This window comes from Alosa alosa, chromosome 5 (assembly GCF_017589495.1).
Source record: "Alosa alosa isolate M-15738 ecotype Scorff River chromosome 5, AALO_Geno_1.1, whole genome shotgun sequence".
NCBI lineage: Eukaryota > Metazoa > Chordata > Actinopteri > Clupeiformes > Clupeidae > Alosa > Alosa alosa.
Genome location: NC_063193.1, coordinates 808,765 through 821,777, shown reverse-complemented (window position 1 = coordinate 821,777; position 13,013 = coordinate 808,765). Strand labels below are relative to the sequence as shown.

At 40.6% G+C, this 13,013-nt stretch overlaps 1 protein-coding gene across 8 annotated transcripts in view; it reads left to right on the top strand.

Moving 5' to 3' along the window:
• emid1 (EMI domain containing 1) overlaps positions 1–13,013 on the top strand; it is a 113,427-nt gene that overhangs the window by 49,687 nt on the left and 50,727 nt on the right. For all 8 annotated transcript variants that reach the window (XM_048244061.1, XM_048244060.1, XM_048244059.1 and 5 more), the window contains one exon: positions 10,660–10,755. In XM_048244061.1, the coding sequence (XP_048100018.1) occupies positions 10,660–10,755 (96 nt within the window). The remainder of the gene's footprint in view (positions 1–10,659; positions 10,756–13,013) is intronic.

The window sequence follows — 13,013 nt, the reverse complement described above, 5'->3', positions numbered from 1 at the left end:
AATAACATTAAACATTGAGAGAGCAAAAGAGAATGGGTGGGTAGGGGGAGCAAAAGGAATGAAACATAAGAAGAGAGAAGAGAGAGGTGATCCAAGCATCAGTAGGCAGTGGGTTAGAGAGAGTTGAGGGGTGACAATGTTATAATCAAGATGTATGTTGGCATGAGGTATGATGTGCTATAGCCAGGTGGTGATATTGGGGTTATGATACAGAGTTCCATTGACATACAGTTTATCGACTGACAGTGCTGCTCGTTTGCCCTCTTGCCTGAGTTGTTTCATTATGGGCAAGAGGGCTCTTCTTCTTTCCTGTATTACTTGTGGGAATTGATCGTTTAGTCCGAATGAAGTGCCTTTCAGTTCTTTCCCTTTGCTTTTGATGAACATCGCGAGACTTTGGGTGAGATCCAAAATGGCAGCGCACTGAACACTGACGCTTGTAAACAGAAATACAAAACTTTATTTTTCTTCTACTAAAAACAACCACTACCTCTCTACAACTCTCATCAAAAACCGGATTATATTCTCCACCTTTTCCAACGGCAACCTCTTCATTCTGGACGTTATGTCATCTGAACCCAGCAAGAAACGCACTCGTGACTACTCAACAGAGACTGAACCAGAATCACCTACGCTTTGCTTACTTCTACATCCATCGAGGTCAGTTTACTACAATCCATAAACAACAAACTTGTAATACTGGAACATCTGCACACAGATATTAAGGACTTAAAAGCCAGCCTCGAATTTTCCCAATCACAGATCGACACACTTTCGCATTAGAAACCGTGAACTCAAAGGAAATATTACAAACTTATCCGACCATGTTAATCAACTCACCAGCGAAAATCGGATCATGAAAGAAACAATCCTAGACCTCCAGTGCCGCAGCATGCGCGATAACCTCATTTTTTCCGGAATTCCCCTGCCAACTTCTAAAGATACACCCGACGACCCAGAGAAAGCAGTTAAAGAATTCTTGCAGTCATCTCTCAAACTACCGCCAGAAACAGTTGACAAGATTACCTTCCACCGTGTACACCGTCTCACTTCCAAAGACAATAAAAAACCTCCTCCAATTATCGCCAAGTTCGAACACTTCAAACACAAAGAACTCATCAAAAACTACATGAAACTTAACAGTGAACCATCAAATACCCCCTAGATTTAAGTGCCCATCAGTCTCAACATTTAGCTAATAAAACAGTATGCTGCTCCAAACAAAACGCATGTCTCACAATAAAATGCACAATGTAAGAAATAAAGGCCTGCCTCGAATACAGGCCTGCCTCAAATACAAGCCTGCCCCAAATAAATACCTGTGCTTTGCGCAGCCTTAAATAGCAGACCCCGGACATAATTTGAGGATTTACGGAAAGTATGCTATCATACGATGTTGGACGCCTGGCAATGCTCTGGCCGTCTACTGTGACTCATTTGGATGGTAACTCGACAGGTGAGCGCAAAGATTTGATGTCGTGGATGCGTAAGTAAACTGTTTTTTGCAGAGTCGGCAAACTACATTATCTTTAGGTTACTTTACCATCTACGGTGTAGAACCCAAAGTATTTCCAGACACCACTTTTTAGATGAGTTATCTGTAATTATCCGCTCAGGCTGGCCATTCTGTGCGTTATCTTCCATTTTTGAAACAAGGTGGCTATTGAGGACTCTGGCTCCAGTCATTATTATGGCTACTGGCTATTGGATATTATTGGCTTGATTTGGTCATGGGCCAATGCTACAATATGTTTAGAGCACCCGCTACTGGATAAGAAAATAAAAAATAAACTAATCAAAGACTGTAAAAATGTGCTACACATGGCACTAAAAACGACTACGGATATTTCACATCATGTTCGAATGCATATTCGAATATCGAATAAAAAGTGACAGCCCTAAAGGGCTCGAATTATCTTTTTGTCTTTATTTACTTTAATTATCTTTTTAGGGGGGTCTCTATCTCATGTAGGCCTAAATTTACTATTACAGTAAGCTCATTGTAAGGGCCATCTGTTATACTATCAGATATCAATAGTTATACAGTTTTTAAGACAGTATAGGCTACCCATATGTGGGGAAATATATGATGTGATCATGCTTGTAATAATAATATACAATACAAAACACTAAAAGATTTCTATAGTTATTTTTTGTAAGGGGTTACTCATAAGTGAAGTGAAAACCTGACCAAGAGAACACTGACTAGACTTGCACAATAATCCTCTCTTGAGCCATCGCTTACAGAATGTGAAAGTTGCAGAATACCATGGAATTATATGTAACCGGCTCCTCAACATGTGTGTTAGATCCAATCCCTACTAGATTCCTCAAAAAAGTATATGATAGCTTAGCTCCCTTTATTCTCAAGGTAATAAATACCTCATTAGAAACAGGTATATTTCCAACTGCTTTTAAAACCGCTGTTGTGAAACCTTTACTTAAAAAGTCAAATCTTGACCATACCAATCTGAGCAACTACAGGCCTATATCAAATCTACCGTTCCTGAGCAAAGTACTTGAAAAAGTTGTTTGTAATCAGTTAAATACCTTCCTCAACGAAAACAGTATCCTTGAAAAATTCCAATCAGGTTTTAGATCAAATCACAGCACAGAAACGGCTCTAGTAAAAATAGTCAATGATCTCAGACTGGCTACTGACTCAAATAAAGTCTCAATCCTTTTCTTCTGGATTTGAGTGTGGCATTTGACACCATTGATCATAGCATCCTAATTCACCGCCTTGCGAAGTGGGTGGGTCTCTCTGATAATGCTCTAAACTGGTTTCAAACCTACATTACTGTATATATCAGTCTAGGAGATCATGTATCTGAAAAACATGACTTGCCTTTTGGTGTGGCCCAGGGGAGCTGCCTTGGTCCCCTGCTATTTTCCCTATATATGCTTCCATTGGGAAACGTCATAAGTCAGCATAATGTAAACTTCCACAGCTACGCAGATGATACCCAAATTGTATATTTCTGTGGAGCCAACTAACCCAGATGGCCTTTGCTCCCTCACTGCATGCCAAACCTCCATTAATCAGTGGATGAGCAAAACATTTTTGAAACTAAATGATGATAAAACAGAGGTACTTTTGGTTGGACCAAAACTAAAGCGAGATATTGTTCTTAGTAATCTGGGGAACTTGGCGCACCAGGTCAAACCAAAAGTAACAAGCCTCAGTGTTGCAGATGCAGAGTTAAGTTTTAAGCCCCATATCAGTAAAGTTACTCTAACTAATTCACGCCTTTATCACTAGCAGGTTAGACTACTGCAATGCACTTTTCACTGGTCTTCCCAAAAACATCTAAAGAAATTGGCACTCATACAGAACTGCGGCTAGACTTTTAACTAAGACTAAGAAGAGAGAACACATCACCCCTGTGTTGGCTGAACTGCACTGGCTCCCTATTTCCTATAGAATTGATTTTAAGGTTATGTTAATTACTTACAAAGCTCTGAATGGCATAGCACCTTCATATATCTCTGAGCTTTTAATATCTTATCAACCACAAAGGAAACTTGGATCATCCAATTCTAATCTTTTAATCGTACCCAAAGTGCTCCACAAAGTGGAGAAGCTGCTTTTATCCATTATGCCCCCAAACTATGGAACATCCTGCCTCTGTACATCAAGCAGGCAGGTTCAGTAAATATTTTTTTAAAAGATCTGAAAACATACCTGTACAGGAAAGCTTTTAGTTAACTCATCTTATCCTGTAGACTACTTTTTCAGATTATTCTACATCTGCTGCTATTGGAGGGCTTAGCCAGCCAGAAGCAGATGGGCTCCCCCTATTAAGTCAGGTTCTGCTCAAGGTTTCTTCCTGTAATATGGGAGTTTTTCCTTGCCACAGTTGCCATATGGCGTGCTTGTGGGGGGTAAGAGGGTTAAGGCTTTTTTGTCATTTTCTATATTTTGATATGTTGCTGAGTTGATCATAAACGGCCCCTAGCAATGAAGAAAAGTGATTGATAATGACTGACCGACTATTATTGTGTTACATGGGGTGTAACGAAGGGGCGAAGGGGTGGCATGAGGTTCCAGGAGGGGGGCCATGGACATTATTCAAAACTTAAAATTCTACAGATTTCATTGAATATGTTTTGTTCTCTACATTACATTACACAAGGTGGGAGGCAAATCAGAGGTGTAGCTGGCGTTTTGGATGATGTGGGGCTTAATATGTGAATTTCCTTCTCTGTGTAATCACTATACAGTCTGTGTAGTCTGTACTTAAATTATACAGTGTCAAAAAGCAATTCTAGGGGGGTTTGGAGGTATGTGAACGAAGCAGCAGTACAGTCAAGGGCTAGGCGGTATTCGTAGAAGAGAGACGGAAGGCAGGTCAAGATTACTGGGGCTGGAGATCAAAGAAGTAGTCGAGCGGGTCCGGGTTCACAGGCAAAGAGTCAGAGGCGTTTTCCAAGACAGGCAGGTAACTGGTGCTGGTTTGCAGACGGTCTGACAAGTGTGGACTGAAAAACAAGGCTTTATATACAGGGCATGATGAGTGGTGAATGCAGTGCAGCTGGTAGGTTAACAAGGGTGAGGCAGAGCAGAGTGTAGCAGAGTAGGAACAGGTGTAGGTAATCAGACAGTAGAGAGAGAGCAGGCAGCCAAGTGGCACAGAATGGGATTCAATCAGCCTGTGTTACCAGGCAGAGAGAGAGCTCATGGCATTTGGGGGTATTTTTAAAACATGACCCCTCAAATTATGTCTTCTAGTGAGTTTTGAGGGAATATGGACAAATTTAGTCATACAAAATAAGCCATCGGTAGATTTGGGTATCTGAATTGAAACAAGATTCTAATGCAGGATTGTTGCAATGATAACCATGACTGTGACTGTCAAAACATTTCCATCTGATTCAATAAAGACTCAGTCAAGTAAGTACCTTCTTAGTCAAAAGTCTTTTTGGATTTATTATAATACAACAATTTAAAATGTAAATAACAAGAATGTAATTATTAATCGAACACCTCACTAATAAACATGCAAACACACACACTGGTCGACAGTAACTAAGTACTGGGTATGGGTATCTAATTCAATTATTTAATTCTTTGAAAGGTTTTTACTTCAACCCCCACTACAATTAAAGGCCAAATATCTTTAGCAGGGATTAGAAACGGTTCAAAGAATGAAAATGAAAACCGGAAACGAACACAGTTTTTGTAAGGACGTATCTGAAAACGGGAGCAAAACCAATTGATCCGGAGTGAAAACGTCATTTTCAATTTCAGATAACCGGTTAATAACGGTATTTATCATTCCGATTAACCTTTGTTCAAAACTCCATAGGCTTGGAAAGTCACCTGCCCACACAGTGTTCCCCAGACCCCCTTATAAGATGAATTTAGTCAGATGTTCGGAATCGGTATCTCCGTATCGGTATCTATATACGTTTTCAAGACAGCTACCCATATCTGCAAAAGTATGATGTGATCCAGTGTTGCCAACTATTTCAAATGGAAAGTAGCTAAAGCCAGCTCCAAAAGTCGCTAAATGTCGCTAGATGATGTCACACACTAATTTGCATATCAATTACGTCACCAGGTCGTGACCACCCCCCTCCCAAAAAAAAACAAACAAAAAACGGTGATGGCCCTTTAATTCCCCTTTACACCTGTTTGCTTTTCTCCTAGGCCTACTGAAATAGGCAACTTTAAGAGCCTAATTTAAATATTTAATTTAACATACTTGTATATTAGAGTAATTGATACACTTTACACTTCTGTACATCTTGTCATAGTATACACCAGAATGAGCATTAAGTGGCAGAAAATCAGTCATTTCCAACCTATTCCCAACTGCTGCATTTGCTTTGCACAGCTTGAAGTCTGATTATAACTTCACCATAGGCTACACACAATTTAACATTACAACAATGGCTATATTTTGGATTTATTTAGTTAATGTCACTCAGACAGACCGACATATTTTTTTCCCCTCAGCCGACAGTCTGTCCTGCATTGACAACAGCGACATAGCCTAAACGAATGCTTTAGGTTTTTCTAACTTGTATGCACGATTTTGAACTATCTGCTTGTGAATGAAGTTGTAGCCTACTTACCTTTGTTGAACGGTGCTGGAAAGCGTGTCCCTGTTTCCCTGTCATAATGGCATTGGTCTCGTCTCGTTGACTCTGGTTGTAATCTCACCCGAAGTTGCTGCACCTTCCAATCACGTTGTCTGAGCTGTTAGATCTATAGAACATCTACTTCCGTGGATAACATGGGCTGATACTACATAGGCCAGTCATTACTTTTATAATCATGGGGCAACGCTTTGGGCGAACTCGATGTAGGCTAATTCACAAACGAAACTCTTACACAGCACAGCCAAACTCACTGCTCACTCATAAGAGTAAAAAGGGACGTTACATGCCATCACATCAGAGTCTCAAAAAGTCTCCAAGAATGCCAGAAAAAGTAGCTAGATTTGTCGCTAGTCGCTTTTTACAAAAAAGTCGCTCGGGGGGTCTGAAATCTTGCTAAATATGGCGACAAAGTCGCTAAGTTGGCAACACTGATGTGATCATACTTATGGCAGCCTATATGTCAAGGAAAAATACTTTAGTCTCATGATTGTTACATTCATGTCACCTGAAGCATGATGGTAGAAATATCTATCCAAAGCTCAGTTGATCTGTGCATGTCATGATCAACTTTTGATTCTTTGATATGGAAACCAAGTTCCTTATTTTGGGCTATAACATTAGAATTTCAGCTCAAAGTTGTGGAAATTTGCTGCAATTTCAAAACTCAGCAATGGCTTACTGTACAAAAGAATGCTTCATATTGTCGTGTCCGGTAAGGTCTGCTGTTTATTCTTATGGTTTGCCTTGTATTGAGTGACGCGTTCGTGAGATATACCATCGAGAGTAATGAGTGGAGATGGTGGAAGCACATTGTGCAAAATGGAAATATTCGGAAATTGTCCAACGTTAATTTTGTCGCGAACTAAAGTAACAGCTTGCACCTAGCCGCTGATATCATTGGAAAACTCCAGTTCCGCTCTTCCATGTGACATCTGTGTGATTTATGTGAGATAAGTATTCCGTGAGCAATTCAACAGAGAATAATAGATGTGAATTTGGACGCATATTATTACTATATAGGCTTTTGATCATCTTAGGGTGGCTTCAGCGCCCCCAAAATAGGCCTAACGACATCCCTGATAAGAGATCGCACAGGGATGGATAATGAGCGTTGTTTAAGATTAAATTACAATGCCAGACACCTTCAGATATGAGAGACCCCTCAGATTTTTGACTTTGTTGTTTTCATGGGAGCCAGTCCTCACTCTAAGGGAGCTCGGCTCCCTCTGGCAAGCGTGATAACTCGGCAACCTAGAAGCCGAGTGAGCCTGTTTAAATGCAGCAGTCAATCAGGTAATCAGGCAACCAAGGACAGGTGTACAGGTGGGCAAGGGGAATATATGGAACGAATTACATGGCATGGCATAGGACAAACGAAGGCAGACAGAGCAGAGCAGCCAAGAGCAAAACACGGATCACGATCAAAAGGGGCCGGGCTGTATTGTGACACTCTCTCTCAACAGGATTTGTCACCGCTAAAATCAAATTATTCTAGATGCTTCTACGTCAACTGCTAACCGACAGCAAAGGAAAACAAAAGTTTAGTGATCAGGAACTGTCAGGAATTTTGCGAAAACAGAAGCATGACATAACCTAGAGTGGCCATGAGACGCAAAGGAACATGGATGTGAACAGACGTGAACAGACAGCTACGGAGACACGGAGTGCATAGTAAACCTACTTTCACTTTTAGTTTCACAATTTTAGGGCCGATAACGATAACCGATATTTATTGGTTTGTTGTGGCCGATACCGATACGATAACCGATAATATTACTCTTGAAAAAAAATTGTGAAAAGTGATTTGGGGAAAGCATTTAATAAGCATAATTTTATTGTAGTAATTTTCCACCAAATGATGGACAGAACTCATAATAGTCCTCAATAGTACGGCAGTCAACAACATAAAAGTAGCCTAGCCCTACAGTATGTGTGGCTCCTTTAAGTGAATCTGACGTCAGTGAATTGCGAGTGAATGGCTAGAGAGTTTGAATCGTTTTCATTTAGGACTAAACGCTCATAAACGGCTCAGCTTGGAATAAGCTACAGTATAGCGACCAAATCAGAGTTTGTGAAGGAAACTTAGGTTTAGTTTCAACTGCGGGTAACTGAACAAAGCTGCAACTTATCAGACTGTCTTTTATGCCCGTCTACTACCACTAACGAGTTAGTTTATTTGTTTTCCCGACCAGCGCGGTAAAGTGCAAACACACCAGCACAAGACGGCTCTAGATAGGGCTGAGCTCCGCTCTGTTAAGGTTAAATGGCGGATCATTCACGAGAGGATTTTGAGATGCACAGATTCCCAAATGAACGCATATCCACAGATTTTGTTAGAGTGGTGAAATACATTCACACCGCTGACATTATATTGAGGAAAAAGTATAGCCAACCAAGCTCAAGTAGCCTAGCTCAGTGTAGCCAGATGGACCTTACGTAGGCCTAAATTAGGACTTTAAAAAATATCGCCGCAAATTATCGGCCAGAATTATCGGACTGATAATAATATTTTCATTTTTTCACTTATCGGCTAATAATATATCGGCCGCCGATATATCGTGCATCCCTACTGTAGGGTGCCAATTCATTATGTGAAAGATGGGGGCAGCCGTGGCCTACTGGTTAGCGCTTTGGACTTGTAACCGGAGGGTTGCCGGTTCGAACCCCGACACAGTAGGCACGGCTGAAGTGCCCTTGAGCAAGGCACCTAACTCCTAACCCTCACTGCTCCCCGAGCGCCGCTGTTGTTGCAGGCAGCTCACTGCGCCGGGATTAGTGTGTGCTCCACCTCACTGTGTGTTCACTGTGTAAGAGGTAGTGTGGATCATAAAAGGGCCTCCCCCGGGCATTTTTTTCAAAATTCTGGCTGTTAAATAGCCTACACAATTTTAGCGCAGTTTGGGAGGGACAGAAACAGAACAGGGTCCGTCTTGGTAGCTTCTTTCTGACTCCCGTGACGTGAACACTGGCTACCTGCAACTGCATAATGTTATCACTTCACTGACACTATGGAGACATATTTCATGTCAACAATAGAGAAGAAAACTAGCTTTCGGTTAACAGAGATGCAGATCATCTGCCTAATTAATTTCTTTGCGCAACAGGCCACATTCTACGTTCATTTCAGCAGGATGAGTGAAATAAATGTTTTTTTAAGCTGCCATCGCCATAGGCTACTATTTGCTACGATATTCACCTGTTAGAAATAGAACAAGTTGCTATTTCCTTTTTTTTTTTCGTGCAGTGGATTAGGCTATCAAATCGCTCGTTTGAACAGTAACAATAATCCACTTAATTCGTGGTTTTAAATATAGTTGTTTCTGGCCTACCCACGAGAGGTTCAGTTTGTCAGTTTCACTTGCAGACACGTAGGCCTAAATTGACACTACATGGACACTCTACTAGGCAATTTAATGTTATGCTTCTATATTTTATGACACCAAAATTAAGAAGTAGGCCTATGCTATATCTTGATCGGGGAAATTTTTAGTTTATTTTTCTTTCATCCGATAATAGCCTGCTGCAAATTAACAGACAGAAGCACGGCAGGGCACGCCCCAAATTAAAATGAATGAATGGAACCTCGCTTCTCGCGTCAGTCAGGAAAAACACTGTTCACCAAGTCACGATGACCAGCTATCCAGCAGCAGTGTGTGATGTTTAGCCAAGGCTGAGTGTAATCTTAGGTAATGTCATGTCATGTATGAGAACTAATATTGCCTGGCAATACTACATTGAAATAGCGGCGGCCATGTCTCCAGGCATTTTGGTGTTAAAGTTAACGTTAGTTTGCTTTGCATGTGAACATGATGTGACTTGCGGTGTGTGACACGAAGCAGTACTCAAATTAGTATTACAAATAATTTAGATATTAAAATCATATAGCAAATTATAGCCTAATGACATACTACAATTATAGCCTTATGATATATTACAAAAAAAAGTCGAGTCATCGCGAGTGCGAATGCACGAGTCCGAGTCCAAGTTCGAGTCATTCAGTGCTCAAGTCCAAGTCAAGTCACGAGTCTCTAAATTTAGCTAATGACTCGGAATCGAGTTCGAGTCTCGGACTCGAGTACTACAACACTGGTAGTCGACTAATTTTTCATAATACTTGACGACTAGTCGACAAGTCGTTCATTTATAGTTATTATATAGTTCATTTATAGTTATTATATAGTTATTATTATATAGTTATTATATAACTATATATGATGCAACATCTTACTTTACACTGGGGGCTTGTAACTTTAAAAATTGTGGGAAATATTGAGGGAAATATAAACCAAGGCACATCTCTCATTATTAAAGTTTGCATGGAACCACATATGCTAGCAAGACTAAAAAACTATGCATTTAGTATCACAAGAGGGGACTGTTGCTAAGTAACGCTAAGTAACATTTTGGCGTTGAAAAACATTTCATTGTCATTTTTAGTCACAGCAAAATTGGGCATTAATTAGTTAAGATTTGTTTGACAGCCATAAAGTTTATACCACTTCACTCTTTGGTAGGGACTAATTCATTTTTCTCCCTCTAATCTTTTTTAAGGACCCCGTGGACCACCAGGTCTCCCAGGGGAAAGAGGACTTCCTGGTCCTCCTGGCCCTCCTGGGTCTCAAGCCCCTGTACCACAACCAGACATGGGTAAAAAAAATCACTACACAGGCATGCATACATATATTATGGTTAAACTTCTACTACTCATTCATATAGATTTAGATGTATGTGCATTGACATAAATTCCATACACATGCACACACTCTCACACATAGTATGATGGGATTGTATTGCAATAATTCCTTTAAGCTTCTTTTGCATTGCTGCCTTTTGTATGACTAATGTGCCATGGAAAACTTAACCACTCTTACAATAGATAACAGGGCATATATCACATATTGGCGTTTACCCTTTCCTGTATTCAATTAAATCCCATCATATCTTGGATGCAGATGTGCAGACAATAAAAAAGCAAGACATGTAAAAAAAGACTGGATGATCATAATGTGGTAGATCACTCTTTCCCCTGTATAAACTGTCTTCCTCCCATCAAACAAATCATGAACTTAGGTCCTGTAGAAGCATGGCTCCTGGTTGACTTGTCCACTGGATTTTAAGAAGAAAATTTGAAATGTCTGCTTATCATCACTCTCATTTACGGTTTCATTTCAAATTAGTGAAGTGATGATTTGGTATTCATATGATGATTTAAAGTTGAATGGTCTTATTATATCAGGGGATCTAATCTTGCATGTGGATAATCCTGAAAACAGTTATGCCAAGGAATTAATTGCACTACTTGATACTTTCTGCTTAACACAGCTTGTGCAGGGGCCAACTCACTCTCTTGGCCATCCCCTCGACCTTGTTACTTGTTATCACAAAGGGTCTCAATGTCTCTACAACTGTAAAAGACTTTGCCTTAGCCGATCATTTCTGCATATTCTTTGATGTGTCAATGTCCCCACACACTCAGAACTGATGATGGTAAAAAGGAGAATCATAAATGATCACACAAGTGCTCTCTTTGAGCAAGCACTTTCACAGACATCAAGTCAACTATCAGACTCGGTAGAAGACTTACTGGATAAATATAGCTGCAAGCAGCAATGTGGGGGCCAAGCAGTTGAGCAGGAGTTGTCATTGCAACCCAATGTTGTTACATTATACACACACCCAATTAACCCCCCATCCCACACACACACATATACACAGATAAACCTCCTCTCCCACACACCCCAATAGCCCCCCACACATACGCATGCCTCAAACATCACCAAATGTATTGTGCGTCCTCAGGTTGTAGTCACAAGTCCACATACCAAGTTTGGTGTCGATACGAGAAAGTGTTGATTATTATAGTGCCTCTAGTGGTCAAATGTCACTAAATATATTGAGTGTCTTCAGGATGTGGTCCCGAGTCCTTGTACCAAGTTTGGTGTCGATACGAGAAAGTGTCGTAAATTATAGCACCCCTAGTGGTCAAAGGTCACAAAATTGATTGTGCATCCTCAGGATGTTGTCACAAGTCCACATACCAAGTTTGGTGTCTATACGAGAAAGTGTTGATAATTATAGCACCCCTAGTGGTCAAAAGTCACCAAATTTATTGTGCATCCTCAGGTTGTAGTCACGAGTCCACTTACCAAGTTTGGTGTTGATACGAGAAAGTTTTGCAAATTATAGCACCCCTACTGGTCAAAGGTTGCTAAAATTATTGTCTGTCCTCAGGATGAGGTCCCAAGTCAATATACTAAAGTTTGGTTTCAATATGTGAAAGCATTGCTGAAATATGAGCCCACTTCTTGTGATTATAGCGCCACCTATAGGTCAAAAGTCATCAAATGTATTGAGCCTCCTTCTAATTGGGTCCTGAGCCCATGTACCGAGTTTGGTGTTGATACGCGAAAGCCTTGCTGAGATCACTTCACTTCCTTGATTGGTCGTCACAGGCAACCGGTTTTGAATATGTCTCCAAAAAGCAAGGCGTTTATGAGTCATGGTCTGACGATCATCTGCGTCAAGTTTCGTGAAAATCAGAGAAACTTTGTGACCTTTGATGCCTTTCAAGTGTTTTTGATGACATCCAATATGGCGGTTGGATCATTTATGTTGACGTCACATGTTGGCATGTGGCGGCCTAAAGACCTCTCAAGGTATTAACAGATATCACTAATATGCTTTAATTCCAAACACATGACCCGTTACAGGCTAAAAGCGTAATTTTGGTAATTATAAGCCACCTATAGGTCAAAAGTCACCAAATTTATTGAGCCTCCTCCTAATTGGGTCCTGAGACCCTATACTGAGTTTGGTGTTCATACGCGAAAGCCTTGCTGAGATCACTTCACTTCCTGTTTGGCGGCTTCGCTGCCAAACTTGATTGGTCGTGACGGGCGACGGGT